This window comes from Cynocephalus volans, chromosome 4 (assembly GCF_027409185.1).
Source record: "Cynocephalus volans isolate mCynVol1 chromosome 4, mCynVol1.pri, whole genome shotgun sequence".
NCBI classification, from domain to species: Eukaryota; Metazoa; Chordata; class Mammalia; order Dermoptera; family Cynocephalidae; genus Cynocephalus; species Cynocephalus volans.
Window position 1 is genome coordinate 26,825,610 of NC_084463.1, and position 17,824 is coordinate 26,843,433.

At 40.2% G+C, this 17,824-nt stretch overlaps 1 protein-coding gene across 4 annotated transcripts in view; it reads right to left on the minus strand.

Annotated features, from left to right (window-relative positions):
- Nucleotides 1–17,824, minus strand: part of PRDM10 (PR/SET domain 10) — a 97,146-nt gene that overhangs the window by 43,843 nt on the left and 35,479 nt on the right. For all 4 annotated transcript variants that reach the window (XM_063093360.1, XM_063093362.1, XM_063093359.1 and 1 more), the window contains exons 3-4: nucleotides 16,328–16,492; nucleotides 14,401–14,463 (exon numbers count right to left, since the gene is read on the minus strand). In XM_063093360.1, the coding sequence (XP_062949430.1) occupies nucleotides 14,401–14,463; nucleotides 16,328–16,492 (228 nt within the window). The remainder of the gene's footprint in view (nucleotides 1–14,400; nucleotides 14,464–16,327; nucleotides 16,493–17,824) is intronic.

Consider the following 17,824-nt stretch of genomic DNA (forward strand, 5'->3'; position numbering starts at 1 on the left):
CGTGTTGTGGGGTTATGTGCTACCCTAGATTCCTTTTATTCAATATTATCGCTCCTGCCTAATTAGCACTATAAGGCATACTCAAAAGCCACATACCCCTCCTATTCAATAATTAAGCAAGTTTTTAAAAATGTCCCTCTCTTTTTCTTTATCTTCCCATATGTTGGTTACTTTTTCTCACCAAACTTCTAAACCCTATCATATTCCAGTTTCTCAAGGAACCATCTCTAATGCCTCCTGACTCTCCTCTGCTCTGAACCCCTAGAGCACCTGCAGCCACAGAATTCATCCTGTGACAACATCACTCAGCCTTTGCTTCAACATTTCTTTACCTCGCAAGGTGGCCTGAGTCATTCTGGAACAGTTCTGACAGTTTCTGTGAGTCCAGCTCTCCCTGTACACATTTCCATGCATTGGTTGGAGCCTAGGGATTTTGGTAGAATGAGTCTAACACTTCTGCCACATGAATCAAATACTTGAAGACCCAAAACCCCTAATTCATTCGATTTTTTCTTTTTTTTTTTTGGCAGCTGGCTGGTATGGGGATCAAACCCCTTGAGCTTGATGTTACAACACCACACTCTAACCAACTGGATTCAATTATTCTCATGTGACCAAACTTACAGCTTTCTGATCACCTTGTTGTTTTCACTTATTCCTCCCTAGATTCCATATCTTTATGAATACAGCATCAGACTGCATTAGCATTTATGACAGCCACTGTTCTACTGCAGATCCATCTTGAACTTGCAGATAACTAAAATTCCTGAGTCCTTTTTTCCCCTCATAGAGTGCTATTAAACCATTTCCCTCTCCTCGAGACTTAAATGGCTGATTTTCACTTAAATGGGGGATTTTGCATTTATCTCCATTATATTTCATTTTATTACTTTTATACAGTCTGCCAAGATCTTACAGAATCTTGATTCTGACATCCCACACATTAGCTATCCCTCACAGCCTTGTATCCACCGTCAGACACCACCTACTTTGGTGATGAGTATGCATTTTCACGTGAGTCCATCTTGCTTCTCCAACTGCACCCCAGGGATGTGCAGTGGGCTTTAGAGTCAGACAGATTTGGAGTAAAATCCTGGCCCAGATACTTAGCAAGTTACTAAACTCTAAATCTCAGTTTCATTATCTGTAAAATGGGCACAATAACACATATCTCATAGGTCGTTGCAAGAATTACATGAAACAATATGTATATAAGGCCAGTAGTAGAGTGCCTGGCATTTAGTAAGTACTTAGTATTAATAATAGACTATTATTATCATAAGTTCTTTAGGGACCAAGAAGACATCATATACTTCCTCTACAACTTCAAAAGACTGCTGAGCATGCAGTAGGTGTTCAATGATGATTAGTTTGTGGAAACCTTTTTGGCCCTCTGGGAAAAGACATCGATCCTTTCAGGCATCCTAGAGGAACTCTTTGCTGCTATTCACAGAAACATCCTTTTTCTGTGTGGATCTAAATCTAAGAACTTCTTAAACTCTATAAAGAAACAGTACTGAGTGTGTTTACAGAGCCTGACCTGCTATGGCAGCGTAAGACCATTGCCCAACATTTGAAACACTCAGGCTCCGGAAAGCAGATAAAATCAGCTTCCTCAAATAGCACATGCATGTTTCAACCTGCACTCATTCAATCTGGGAGCCCAGACTTTGGCATGACATTCCATCTCTGTAACTCATGGCCTTTCAGAAAGTTTTACATAGGAGGACAAAATCGTGGGAGACACTTCAGCCTCAGCTTCAATAAAAAGAGAATAAAATGCTCATTAAGGGTGAAGACTCCACAAGGAAAAGAGCAGGAGGCTCTGGCAACGCAGCCGTCTTGCCGCCTCCCATCTGCCTCCTTACCAGATCTTGCAAGGAGGCAACTTCATTCCCACTCCCCATCGCAGAGCACAGTTTACGATGCTGCCCTTTATTCTAAGCCATTCAAAGTTTATGCCAGCATTAGTGATGAATGTAATCACACATTGAACCAACCAAAGTGTATATGTACTTCTACTCCTCATAAATTTCTCATCTCTTTGCAGAGCCAACCAGAAAGACTGAATTCAGCAAGTCAGAGTTATTCCAGTGAAACTGCAATGTACTTTTTTCCCAACAGATGCTGTTAGAAAGACTCTGGTTTGGCAAGGTTACTGCTGGCTTCTTGCCACTGCTGAGAAAGCTGACATTAAAACAGTACCAACAACCTTCACCTCCTCCATGCTGGAATTCTCCTAGAAGACTATGGCAAAGGAAAGGCTTGAATCTTTAAGGACTGATGCTAAAGCAAAGGTTGATCACATACTAGAATCATGCAAACTACTGTTGGAAAGAAATGAAAGGGATGATCACCACCTCTAATCAGATGTTATTTTTAGACAGAATAAACCTTAACACACGGTGGGCATGCATTACGAATTTGTCAAATGAATAAATAATTCAAATTCAACTGACATTTACTGAGTGCTATATTTAAGTTCCTTTGAGGCCAGGTCATCACACAGCTCCTCAGTGGCAGAGGTGAAATTTTAACTTGGACTCTGCACTGCTTTCCCCACTACCTCACAGTGTTCCCTAGGAATTCGGTTTCCTCAAGGACGGTGGCAGAGAAGGTAAACATCACCCGCAACTTGAATACCAGAGCAACAAGGCAACCACACACATGCTCCTGAGGTCATGGCCATGCAGTAAGTAGGTAAGCAATGGGTGCCTGTTTTTCTTAGAGGAAAAAAATAAGAAACAAAGCTATTTTGTTGTGCATTTTGTCATGTCCAATGAAACAAGCAAAAGGAAAAAGAATGTGTTAAACTTATAGTATACTGTCTCCTTCCCACTTAATACTACTCTCTGTAATTATTTCTGAAACTATGTAATACACTTAAGGATACAATTTATCTGAGAAGGGAAATATGAAATTATAATGGACAGCAGCAAACACAACAGAATGCTGTTTGATTCCTACTGAGACCAATTATTAGTGCAGCATATTTTCTTCTCAGTGTGTGGGGAGTCACACCTGTTCATTTTCAGAAGCAAAGAGGAGATCATGCTTCTATGTCTGGAGACCACTGATGCCTTTCTTAAGGACGAGAAAATTCATACAAGAAAAAGGCTTCAAACAGATTTTGCCACCACTAAAAACAATTGCAAGCAGGAACACTTTTTAAGGAAAAAAAAAAAAAAAAGCGGCCATCTGTGTTAAAAACCCTCACTACAATTTTCTATCCAGCATATTTATCCAGGTCACCAAATAAACTAACAACTGCTGCCATGTTGCAGCCAGAAACAAAAACTGTGCTGGTTGAAAGGAAACTGCAATCAACTAAGATGCTAAGCCAACAGTGACACTACCCTGTAATTCCAGGGTTCATGAAGCTATCTGAGTACAACTTTCCTTTTGTACAGAACATGAAACAAGCAGATTGTTTCTGGAGATTGAAGAAGATGAAGGGTCCTTTGAGGTGCAAATGACAACAAAACCTTTCATTAAAACTATGCCTTGATATTAAAACAACAAAATACTATTTTGCCTATCAGATTGACAAAATTTGAAAAGAATGTAAATACCCAATGTGGCAAGGGTGTGTGGAAATGGCATTCTCATACACTGTTGGTGGGAATATCAATTTTTTCAGTATCTAAAAAGCAATTTAGAAAGTCCTATCGATAGGAGTTTCAAGATGGCGGCGGCTGCGGCGGCTGGCGCAGAGTAGCTGAGGTGGAAAAGGTGGCCACTGGGCCTCAGGCAGCCGGGAAACTTGTGGACCTTCCTCTGGCCATCTCTTAAGGGAGGACTGCTGCTGCTGGCCAGTCGTGGGGGCTCAACGCCACTTTGCCCCCGGCAGGAGAGGCTGCCTCATTTACAGGCAACAGCTTTGAAGTGTGGAGCAGGAAAAGAACTGATTCTTAGCTGCAAAAGCGAGTCTCGAAACAGGGAACACGGCGCCAGGGCTGCTGTGGATGCAGCCAGGATCCCGGAGGCTGGGGCCGCACTGAAGGCGGCCAGCTGCCCTATCCAGGATTCGAGGTTTCAGGCCGGCATTAAAGAAGACTCCTGGGAGCGCCCGAGCGGCGCCGCGACTGAACAGCCCAAGTCGGCAGCGCCGAGAACACGGAAGGCAACAAACCAGAGACAGAGCAAGCGCCCGACCTGGCACAGCACTGTGAGTGATCCCTGGCACAGCTCTGTTCGGGGGGTGGATGCCCACGCGGCTCCCCGCCTGCACCACCAGGCCACTCACTGCCCCAGTGCTGCCTCCATTTTCCCAGGTGCGGGCAGCTCCGCCCTGCTCGGCCACCACTGAACCCATTTGCTTGGCCTGGCGCGGGGCTTTCCGGACCCTGCGGGCCGGCCTCCTCTCCCACTCCCTCCACGGTTCTCTGGCAGGGCTGGGGGTGTGGGGCGTCCCGACCAGTTTTGGGAGGGCTAGGAAGTACGGGCGGGCCGACTGTCACTCCACCACACCCTGGACTCCGGCCCCGGTAAACTTCCTGTTACTGGGAGGCAGATACCATCTCTGTGACCACCAGTTTGGAAAAAAGCCTAACGAATTTCTGGTTGGGAATAGTGTGGTAGGAGAGTTCCCAGGTCCGCTTGAACCTGCCGGAGAGCAGGCTGCAGGCGGGCACTAGACTCGGTTTATACCGGGGGGATACAAAGGTGAACAAGACCCGAGAAAGATCTACACAGTGCTACAAAGGCACCCAGAGAGACCGGTCGTCTGTGCCTAGCAGAAACCTGGTAGACTTCCTGGGCGAGGCGGTGCTGAGCAGGGTCTTGAAGGCCCAGCTGATAGACGAGGGGTGCAGAAGACACGCCCCAACCCAGCACAGTGTGCACAGAGGGGGGAGACGTGCGGCCAGGGAGGCGGAGACTCGACAGAAACCACACACCCGGTGGGGTCGCCACTGCACGATCTAACAGCCTGGGCCAGAGCACACGGAACGGGGAGAAGTCCTGTACAGAAAGTGAAAGCTCAACAGAGATCACACACCCTGTGGTATGTGATCCACCAGCCCAGCAGAGTACAAGCTGACCAGAAAGGTGGATCACCGGAGAAGCCCAAGACCCGAGGCAACCACACACACAAGACACTAGAGGCCAACTGAGCAGTCACGGCGGGAGCCATACCAAATTGGCAACCACAGCAACATCCTAGTTAGTCATTAGTCTTAAACCGGTGGACTGTGAAACCCCCTGCCACAATGAATAAACACCAAAAAAAAGACACCAGAAATACAAAAAATCAAGAAAGTACACCACCAAAAGTTAATAAATCTCATACTCTAGATCCTATAGAACAAGAAGCCCTTGAAATAACTGACAAGGAATTTCGAGTGATAATTCTAAGGAAACTGAATGAGATACAAGAAAACTCAGCTAGACATCATGATGAAATGAGGAAAAGTATACAGGATCTGAAAGAGGAAATATACAAGGAAATCAATGTCCTGAAAAAAAATGTAGCAGAACTTGCTGAACTGAAGAAGTTATTCAGCGAAATAAAAAACACAACGGAGAGTTTAACCAGCAGGCTTGTCGAAGTTGAAGAGAGAACCTCTGAACTTGAAGATGGGCTGTTTGAAATAACACAAGCAGACAAAAAGAAAGAAAAAAGAATCAAGGACATGGAAGAAAATCTGAGAGAGATATCAGACAACCTCAAGCGCTCAAATATCCGAGTCAGGGGTATTCCAGAAGGGGAGGAAAATGGAGATTCCATTGAAAACATATTCAACAAAATAGTGGCAGAAAACTTCCCAGGTATAGGAAAAATCACAGATCTTCAGATCCAGGAAGCTCAACGATCTCCAAACGTATTCAACCCAAAAAGGCCTTCTCCAAGACATGTCATAGTCAAATTGGCAAAACTCAGAGACAAAGAGAGAATCTTAAAAGCTGCAAGAGAGAAGCGTCAAATCACCTATAAGGGAGCCCCAATCAGGTTAACGTCAGACTTTTCATCACAAACCCTAAAAGCTAGAAAGGAATGGGATGATATTTTCAAAATACTAAAAGACAAAGATTGCCAGCCAAGAATACTCTACCCTGCAAGGCTATCCTTCCGAAATGAGGGGCAAATAGTATATTTCTCAGACAAACAAAAACTGCGGGAGTTCACTACCACAAGACCACCCTTACAAGAAATCCTCAAGGGAGTACTGGGTTTGGTTCCTGAAAAATAACTACCACTGCCATAAAAACCTAAGAAAAATCTAAACCCGCTAGTACAATAAAAATGGCATTCATGAAGAGAAAACAAGCTAACAAAAACACTATCTACAACCTAAGGAACCAACAAACAAAGAAACCAAACAGTAAATCAGAAAGCAAGGAACAAAAGACACCTAAGACAACCAAACAACCAATAAAATGCTAGGAATAAATCAACACCTTTCAATAACAACTCTTAATGTTAAAGGCTTAAATTCCCCAATTAAAAGACACAGACTGGCTGACTGGATCAAAAAGCAGGACCCAACTATATGCTGCCTTCAAGAGACCCACCTCACCCATAAAGATTCACACAGACTAAGAGTGAAAGGATGGAAAAAGATTTACCATGCAAACAGAAAAGAAAAACGAGCTGGAGTGGCTATTCTTATATCTGACAAAATAGACTTTAAACTAAAAACCATAAAAAGAGACAATGAGGGACACTACTTAATGATAAAAGGACTGATCCATCAAGAAGACATAACAATCATAAATATGTACGCACCCAATGTTGGAGCAGCCAGATTTATAAAACAAACTCTATTAGACCTAAAGAAGGAAATAGACACTAATACCATAATAGCAGGGGACCTGAACACTCCACTGTCAATATTAGACAGATCATCTAGGCAAAGAATCAGTAGAGAAACACAAGATCTAAACAAGACTCTAGACCAATTGGAATTGGCAGATATCTACAGAACATTCCACCCAACAACCTCAGAATATTCATTCTTCTCATCAGCACATGGATCATTCTCCAGGATAGATCACATATTAGGTCACAAATCAAGTCTCAATAAATTCAAAAAAATTGGAATTATCCCATGTATCTTCTCAGACCACAATGGATTAAAACTAGAAATTAATAACAAACAAAACTCTGGAAACTATACAAACACATGGAAATTAAACAGCATTCTACTTAATGACATATGGGTCCAAGAAGAAATCAAGCAGGAAATCAAAAAGTTTATTGAAACTAATGAAAACAATGATACATCATACCAAAACCTGTGCGATACTGCAAAAGCAGTATTGAGGGGAAAATTTATTGCATTAAATGCTCACTTCAGAAGAATGGAAAGATGGCAAGTGAACAACCTAACACTTCACCTTAAAGAACTAGAAAAACAAGAACAATCCAATCCTAAAGTTAGCAGACGGAAAGAAATCATTAAGATCAGAGCAGAACTGAATGAAATTGAAAACCAAAAAACAATTCAAAAGATCAACGAATCAAAAAGTTGGTTTTTTGAAAAGATAAATAAAATTGACAAACCATTAGCATGGCTAACAAAAAAAAGAAGAGAGAAGACTCAAATAACAAAAATTAGAAATGAAAAAGGCGATATTACAACTGATTCATCTGAAATACAAGGAATCATTCGAGACTACTATAAACAACTATACGCCAACAAATTTGAAAATCTGGAGGAAATGGATAAATTTCTGGACACACACAAGCTCCCAAAACTGAACCGTGAAGACGTAGAAAATTTGAACAGACCAATAACAATAAAGGAGATTGAAGCTGTTATCAGAAGGCTCCCAACAAAGAAAAGCCCAGGACCAGATGGATTCACAGCAGAATTTTACCAAACATTCAAAGAGGAATTGACACCGATTCTTTACAAACTATTCCAAAAGATTGAAACGGACGCAAATCTCCCAAACTCATTCTATGAAGCAAACATCATCCTGATACCAAAACCAGGTAAAGATATAACCAAAAAAGAAAACTACAGGCCGATATCCTTGATGAATATAGATGCAAAAATCCTCACTAAAATACTAGCAAACAGAATACAGCAACACATACGAAAAATTATTCATCACGATCAAGTGGGATTCATCCCAGGGATGCAAGGTTGGTTCAACATACGCAAATCAATAAATGTGATACACCATATTAATAAACTCAAACACAAGGACCATATGATCATCTCTATAGATGCTGAAAAAGCATTTGATAAAGTTCAGCACTCATTCATGACAAAGACCCTCTATAAGTTAGGTATAGAGGGAAAGTATCTCAACATAATTAAAGCCATATATGACAAACCCACTGCCAATATCATCCTGAATGGGGAAAAGCTGAAAGCTTTTCCTTTAAGAACAGGCACCAGACAAGGATGCCCACTCTCACCACTCCTATTCAACATAGTGTTGGAAGTACTAGCCAGAGCAATCAGAGAAGAGAAGGAAATAAAGGGCATCCAGATTGGAAAAGATGAAGTCAAACTGTCCCTGTTTGCAGATGACATGATCCTATATATCGAACAGCCTAAAACCTCTACAAAAAAACTGTTGGAATTGATAAATGATTTCAGCACAGTAGCAGGATACAAAATCAACACACAAAAATCAGTAGCATTTCTTTTCTCCAATAGTGAACATGCAGAAGGAGAAATCAAGAAAGCCTGCCCATTTACAATAGCCACCGAAAAAATAAAATACCTAGGAATTGAGTTAACCAAGGAGGTGAAAAATCTCTATAATGAGAACTACAAACCACTGCTGAGAGAAATTAGAGAGGATACAAGAAGATGGAAAGATATTCCATGCTCTTGGATTGGAAGAATCAACATAGTGAAAATGTCCATACTACCCAAAGTGATATACAAATTCAATGCAATCCCCATCAAAATTCCAAAGACATTTTTCTCAGAAATGGAAAAAACTATTCAGACATTTATATGGAAGAATAAAAGACCACGAATAGCCAAAGCAATGCTCAGCAAAAAAAATAAAGCTGGAGGCATAACACTACCTGACTTTAAGCTATACTACAAAGCTATAATAACCAAAACAGTATGGTACTGGCATAAAAACAGACACACTGACCAATGGAATAGAATAGAGAATCCAGAAATCAACCCACACACTTACTGCCATCTGATCTTTGACAAAGGCACCAAGCCTATTCACTGGGGAAGGGACTGCCTCTTCAGCAAGTGGTGCTGGGATAACTGGATATCGATATGCAGGAGAATGAAACTAGATCCATACCTCTCACCGTATACTAAAATCAACTCAAAATGGATTAAGGATTTAAATATACACCCTGAGACAATAAAACTTCTTAAAGAAAACATAGGGGAAACACTTCAGGAAATAGGACTGGGCACAGATTTCATGAATACGACCCCAAAAGCACGGGCAACCAAAGGAGAAATAAACAAATGGGATTATATCAAACTAAAAAGCTTCTGCACAGCAAAAGAAACAATTAAAAGAGTTAAAAGACAACCAACAGAGTGGGAGAAAATATTTGCAAAATATACATCTGACAAAGGATTAATATCCAGAATATATAAGGAACTCAAACAACTTTACAAGAAGAAAACAAGCAACCCAATTAAAAAATGGGCAAAAGAGCTAAGTAGGCATTTCTCTAAGGAAGATATCCAAATGGCCAACAGACATATGAAAAAATGTTCAACATCACTCAGCATCCGGGAAATGCAAATCAAAACCACATTGAGATACCATCTAACCCCAGTTAGGATGGCTAAAATCCAAAAGACTATGAACGATAAATGCTGGCGAGGCTGCGGAGAAAAAGGAACTCTCATACATTGTTGGTGGGACTGCAAAATGGTGCAGCCTCTATGGAAAATGGTATGGAGGTTCCTTAAACAATTGCAAATAGATCTACCATACGACCCAGCCATCCCACTGTTGGGAATATACCCAGAGGAATGGAAATCATCAAGTCGAAGGTATACCTGTTCCCCAATGTTCATCGCAGCACTCTTTACAATAGCCAAGAGTTGGAACCAGCCCAAATGCCCAGCATCAGATGAGTGGATACGGAAAATGTGGTACATCTACACAATGGAATACTACTCAGCTATAAAAACGAATGAAATACTGCCATTTGCAACAACATGGATGGACCTCGAGAGAATTATATTAAGTGAAACAAGTCAGGCACAGAAAGAGAAATACCACATGTTCTCACTTATTGGTGGGAGCTAAAAATTAATATATAAATTCACACACACACATACACACATACACACACAAACGGGGGGGGGGAAGAAGATATAACAACCACAATTATTTGAAGTTGATACAACAAACAAACAGAAAGGACATGGTTGGGGGGGAGGGGGGGAGGGAGAAGGGAGGGAGGTTTTGGTGATGGGGAGCATTAATCAGCTACAATGTATATCGACAAAATAAAATTTAAAAAAAAAAAAAAAAAAAAAAATAGAAAGTCCTATCAAAATAATTTTCCCACTTACAAGGACAAATTTCTAACATGTATCAAATAGAGAGAACAGTATAATAAACTTCACGTACCCAGTGCTCAGCTTCAACAATTATCAACTCACAGCCAATCTTATTTCTTTTTTTTTTTTTTTTTTTTTTTTTTTAAAAGATGACCGGTAAGGGGATCTTAACCCTTGACTTGGTGTTGTCAGCACCACACTCAGCCAGTGAGCGAACCGGCCATCCGTATATGGGATCCGAACCCGGGGCCTTGGTGTTATCAGCACCGCACTCTCCCGAGTGAGCCACGGGCCGGCCCCAGCCAATCTTATTTCAACTAATCTCCCACCCACTTTCTCCCTCACTAGACTACTTTAAAGCAAAACCTAGACATTATACATTTTCATCTGTAAATAGTTCAGTACATACCTCTAAAAGAAAATAGATTTTATATTTTATATATATCACACCTAAAAAAATTAATCATTCCTTAATATTATGAAATATCCAGTTAGTGTCATAATTTCCCCAACTGTCTTAAAAAATTTTTTTACAGTTCATTTGTTCGAATCAGAATCCAAACAAGGTCCACATACTGCATCAGACTGATATGTCCCTGAAGTCTCCTTTAATATATAAGTTACTCTTCTTTTTTTCCCTGGCAATTTACTTGTGAAAGAAATCAGGCTCTTTGTCCTAGAGAGTTTCCCGGAGGCTGAATTTTGCCAATTGCACTTTCGCGTGTCTTTTAACATGTTCCATTCTGTCAACCATGCCGCTCATAAGCTGGCCGCTGAATCTACAGATTTGATCAGATTCAGTTCTTGGGGAAGAATACTTCACACGTGGAAGTACACACCAGGAGGCAGATAATGCATGATTGTCTCTCTTTTAGTTGTTATCACCCTGGTCTATCCATTATAAAGTTCCTCATCAGCTTTTTCCTGATGGTCTCACACTGCTGGTGATAACCATTGCCTAGATCCATATTTCCTCAGGGGATGCAAAATGGTCATATTTCTAAGTCAATCATTCCCTCTTTATTTATTAGTTGAAATGCTTCTCTAAAGAAATTTCCCTCATCAAGTAACTGGTTTCCTGAGTACCTTCAGAGAGAAAGGCTGGATTCTTTACCTTCATTCACCAGTTTTCAGAATAATGTGGTGGTCCCTAGCATCCTCAAAAAATAACCAATGAGTGGGCCGGCCCTGTGGCGCACTCGGGAGAGTGCCGCGCTCGGGAGCGCAGCGGCGTGCGCCGCGGGTTCGGATCCTATATAGGGATGGCCAGTGCGCTCACTGGCTGAGCGCGGTGCCGGCGTGTCGCCAAGGGTTGCGATCCCCTTACCGGTCACAAAAAGACAAAAAAGAATAAATAAATAACCAATCAGTTATTTCTTTTAATACCAGTGTAGACTTGAAATATATTTAAGTACCCCAATCTATTGAAGACATTATCCTTTTCTGTGGGTCAAATTGTCCCATTTTGGCCCCTTCAAGTTACATCTTAAGTTCTTTCCACAGGACGCCAGAACATTTTTTAATAGCTCACTTGCATTCTAAGACAAGATGCTCTAAGCTCATCTTGTATGTTCCCTGCCTCAGAGGTAGAATCAGCCATTGCTCCAGGGAGCCCTGATGCCCTTTACTGGAGAATTGTTTTTAGAAACCACGTGGGGGCATAAGGGATAGTTGCTGCTATTGGATTGATCATTGCAGCTAAATCTCTTCAGCAGCCAGAACTAGAAAACAAGTTCATATATTTACGAGTTCATACTGATATTCCAATTCAAATTTAGGATCTGGGTTTTTATTTAACTTGTTTGATTGTTATTATTGTATCTTTTTTCACTTTCACACAAAAAACTTGGTTCTTAAACAATTTAAAATGTGAATACCTTTTTTTTCTACTATTTCTCTTTGGGTAATTTATCTTAAGGAAATAATCTGATATGATATCCATGATAATAGCAAAAAAAAGAAAAAAGAAAAGAACCTACATGTAAAACAATAGATTGAGAATATAAATAATAGTACACCCTATAATATATTATAATAATCCATTGCTTGCTTGATGGAGTCAATAAATATTCATAGAAATGGGGGGTTGGGGTCAAAAATATACCTATTGCAAAAAATTATTAAAATAAAATAATAATTCTCATTCAAGTATGCAGACCCCACAACATCGCAGTTCACTGCCAGTCAAGAATGAATTCAACCCCAACTTATATAACAAAGGCTCCTAAGATCTCTCTCTGTATCTCACAGGTGATATTAACACAGTTACTGTTCATTGTCCAAATTTTAGAGTAGAAGTATACAGACTATCTACTAAAAAATGAAAAAAAAAAGAAAGTGCTTCCTAATGAAAATTCAATTATTAATCATTCATGGCACTCAGTGGTACAGATAAATAACAGTCACACTAGCTAACATGAAAATAACCCTGTCTGAACTCACGGTCCCTGTAGGTGACACAAACCATGGCGGGTTTCTGTACCTTCCTTATTTATCACTTTCACACCCTTGTGGAAAGAAGGAAGAAGTCCCTCAGTGTCAAACAGGATATATTAGAAATGGGAGTAAAGAGCAAGAAACATTTTTAAAGAAAATCAAGAAGAATCTCAATTTTTCAGAAGCTAGAATAAGGAAGATTGCCACAAAATGTATGTGTAATTTAATCAGGAGTTTTTTTCAATATTTAAAAATACAACAAGAAAACATTTCCGAGTTTCCCAAAAAGACACTTTTAAAACTCATAATTATTCTTTGAAACTTGAACCAATTATCCTGTTTATATGCTTATAAGTTTTAAATTTCCCTGACAACAACCAGTCATGCCAGATCAATGCATCAGGGCCTGCCCAGGGGCCCGAGGCATGGAGAAGGGGACAGAACCTCCCTCCCACAACCAGGCACACTGTGCCAGTGCCTTGGGACCCACTCGGCGACCCAGGGCATGGAACTGGGGATCAGACACTCTCCACAACCAGGCACACTGCCAGCACCACAGAGCAGGCCAAAAACATCTCCTCCATGTGGGTGGTCCACCATAGCTACCACGATAACCATGGCTGCCGCGAAGGTGGATAGATGCCACAACCACCACGCAGATGGTCCGCCAGCCACTGGAGTGAGTTGACACAAGGAGAGTCACCAGCAGAGATAAAGAAAGGAGGAGGAAGTCTGTCTCCACAGAGACCATTTCATAGTGACGGAAGAGGCATCTGCTCTATGATAGTATTGGGGGACCCGATCACGCCTCTCAGCACTGGACAGATCGTTTGGGCAGTAAATCAACAGAGTAACCATTATTCCTTCAGAAGGAGAGAAGAAATCTAGGGTGATTAGAGGAGGGAAGGGGGAGAGAAAGGGGGATGAGGAGGGATTGGACAAGGGGCATAAAGAATAATTACAATTTGTAATAATATATATGCTAGTAATATTGATTTGATCAACATATCTCAATGTTGAAACCCAAAAATATGTATAATCAATTTTGATTCAATAAAAATTAAAATTAAAATAAATTTCCCTGACAAATCACTTTTTTTTTTTTTTTTTTTTTTTTTTTAAAAGATGACCGGTAAGGGGATCTTAACCCTTGACTTGGTGTGGTCAGCACCACGCTCACCCAGTGAGCGAACCGGCCATCCGTATATGGGATCCGAACCCGGGGCCTTGGTGTTATTAGCACCGCACTCTCCCGAGTGAGCCACGGGCCGGCCCCTCAAATCACTTTTTATTACCAGGCTATTCCAATACATACTGACTGGCGGGTGTTAGTATTATGCTGTTTGTTTGTTCTCATTAAAAGAGCTGGAGGACGTTCTTAGTACATAAGAAACAAACATCCAGAGATGGCACAGCACAGAGGGGTAGGGGACATTCTGGAGAACAGTAACATTCACTGTATTATCCCAAACAACCAAATGGCAAAAAGGCAATTGGTTACCTGCTGAGCTGTGGCGGCATCCTGTTGGACATAAGCTACCTGGCCTGGGTCTGTAAACAGAGTCTAGACAAAAAAGAAGAAAAAATTATCAATAGATCTTTAGACAGCCTGCCTACACAGGAAAAATTATCCTACTGCTAAGCACCAATTCTTGGGAGAGCTAACTCCCATTATAGCTAGTAATAATCCTTCATTAATAAAGATGATAAAGATAGTAATCTTACACTTAGCTAAAGCCTTTCATTCAGATGGCTCCAAAGAGACTGTGTAAGCTATCTAACCCAAATGGCTAACATGCTCCATGATTTTACTCTTAAGTAAAGCCCTTCTTGAAGTTGAATGTCACAGCTAATTATAAAGGCATGTCATGAAAACATAAAAGATATGCTGTGAACTAGTGTACACACGTTCACACATAACACTACTCATAGGAGCAGACTTGTGATTAAATGAAAGTGGATGAAGACATACAACATACCAAAGAGCACTGTATAATCAAGGATTACAAATTTTTCAAATATAAATGCATGTTTATTATCAGAAGAGAAGTAGAAGGAAAATAAATTGAACTTAATGTTCCATAGGTTCTTTTTGGATAAAGCCAGTAAAATCATTAAAAAAAAAAAAAAAAAAAAATTTTTAAACTAATCATTATAAACACACAATAAGTTGGGTCACGATGCAGCAAAGCTAACTAGAGAAGGAAAATCTTCGAAATGATTATAGCCATGACAACATGGTTAGTATCTCTAATCACGAAAAATATTCTTTCTTTCAAAGCTTGTAAAAGACTTTAATTTGCCGAAGCCTTTATCAAACCTGTGGGAATAAGAACTATGCTCAAGTTTTGATTCCAGAGGAATGTAACAAGAGTGTCAGCCAGCATCAGATTTCTTAGATTTGACATTAAAAAATTATCGTTAATTCAGACACTTAGTAACATCGTAATCTAAAAGTTGGGTACAGGACATTCTTTACACAAACTATCTGATCTTATTTTAATATAGTTAGAGGACTGAAACTAAGCAGAGGCATTCCAAAAGTACCATCCAAATATTTGATGATTTTCTCTTTATATAGATTTGAAAGGTATTGATTAGGTGGGCCTCGTTTCTTCTTGGGAGTGATTTGAGCCTTGTGTTAAATATTGAATGAGGGCAAATTTTTATTACAAGGATCCTACTATAAAAGTATGGAATTTGTTTTTCAAAAACATATGTTTAAAAGCACTTTATACATTGTAAAGTGCTAACAATAAAAACTGTATATATTAGGGAATATTTGTGTCATGCATTTGTAAGCTAACACTCTAAGTTACTGGCAAAAAAATAAAAGTAGCTATAATTGTACAGCTTTTACCAGTAACCGCCTTTTGTTTCTATGACAGTTCTATAAATCAGTAACTTATTAATAAATAGTAGTTAATAAGCTAATAGGACCCTTTGCTTACACATTTAATTGAAATAATCTGTATGTTTTCACTGAGTCATCTTTGGTTGAGCTATACAGAAGTAGGGCTGGCTGGTTAGCTCACTTGGTTAGAGTGTGGTACTGATAACAAGGTCAAGGGTTCAGATTCCCATACTGGCCAGCTGTCCCCCTGCCAAAAAAAAAAAAACAGAACTAAATGCCATTTTTGGCCTGGTTCTTGATACTTAGGAAAAGTAACAAATTCACAATCTAGTCAATGGTCACTGGGGAGAAGAGCTGATACGAGGCTAGTGCTCTAACTTCTTGTTGCATTTAATTTAAATAAATAAACCATATCTTCCCTCTGCCACGTTGGTTATAAGCTTCTTGAGAGCATAAATCTTACCTATTTTCTGTGTCACCAGCACCTAGCACAATGACTGGCAGAGAGTAAAGAGAGTAAATAAATGGTGAATTAATCAATCAACAAATTATAAATGAATAATCCTTCACATGCCTGCGCAGCTTCCACAGGATGAATGTACACTAGTGTGTGCTCTGGACCATCCACTGAAGTATAAGAGGCACCATCTGCTGTGTACACCACCTGCTGGGGTGGGCGAACCTGGTCATCAGTGTAGACAATCTGAGCCACAGTTCCAGCGTCTGGAACAAAGTGCACCTGGAGCAAAAAGCAGGCAAGTATGTAGCAACTCTCCTGTTAGGACAAAATCAATCACACAAAAAGTCCCTGGCCAACCAAGCACACTTGCATTTCTAAAATATTCCCAATGAAAGAAGAATGGAGATTGATACACCTTCATCTACTGAGTTAGTGACTAGGAGACAGGATCTAAGGACTTTATTGCTGATTTACTGCTTAAGGTTAGAGAACTGACTTAAACTCCCCTTTGCTTCAAATGTTTCATGCAAATAACTCTTTCAGGGAGTAATGAAGGGGTGGTTAATTGATCCTGGAAAAGTGACTGAAGATTCCTGCTTGACAACACTACCAAAATACAAAATACAAATTATTCTGTGATGTGAAAAAATATGTCAAGACTCAAAAGCCAATTGCTCTCCACACATCATAAAAATCCTGTTTTCTAACTAATTGCACCTTTCAGCAGACACATTAAAATAAGGCCACTTTCTTTCCTAGCAGTTCTTTCATACTAAAAGGACATACTGGAGGCATATCAGTTAATGCTTCTGAATCAATGAATGTAATAGAATCCTACCATGCCAGCGAGGTAAAGAAAATCATAATAAAGGGTTCTGGACAACGATTTCAGCTGTCACCAGAGTAAATAATGTTCTATCTCTCAAGACCTAAGGAACTAAAGCAGAAACCGAGTTTCGTAAAATACCTTGAGTGGTCTGCTTCGGAAGACTGAATTCTTGAAGGCTAGAGCTTGGCACACGGCCTGAGGCCTGATATTGAAGGTCTGGAAACAGATGGCCAAAGTACACATTTGGGAGAGAAATAATTTATGTGCTGATATTGAAATGAGGCACTGTTAGGTTGGAATCCTTACTCTTACACCGACTTGGCTTTGGACCTAACTTTTTTATATCAGTTTTCTCCAATGGGGAATAGTAGATCCCAAACACAACATAAAGTAATTTAATCCCCAGAAAGAAGCCTAGCAACCAAATGTAATGAAGCACCACAGAAATACAACAAACTTCCACTTCTATACTAAATGAGTAGTCTGGCTGCTACGTAAATTTAACTTGCCCATGAAGGTAAAGTTTGTATATTGGAAAATAAGCCTCATAACGTATTTGTGCAGTTTTAATTGCTGTAGGATAATTTTGTGACTTTATATCTATTCAATAACATCAAAGCCTTAAACTAGTTTCAGTGAGGGCTGGCCCGTGGCTCACTTGGGAGATAACACCAAGGCCACAGGTTCGGATCCCTATAGAGGGATGGCCAGTTCGCTCACTTGGGAGAGCGTGGTGCTGACAACACCAAGTCAAGGGTTAAGATCCCCTTACTGGTCATCTT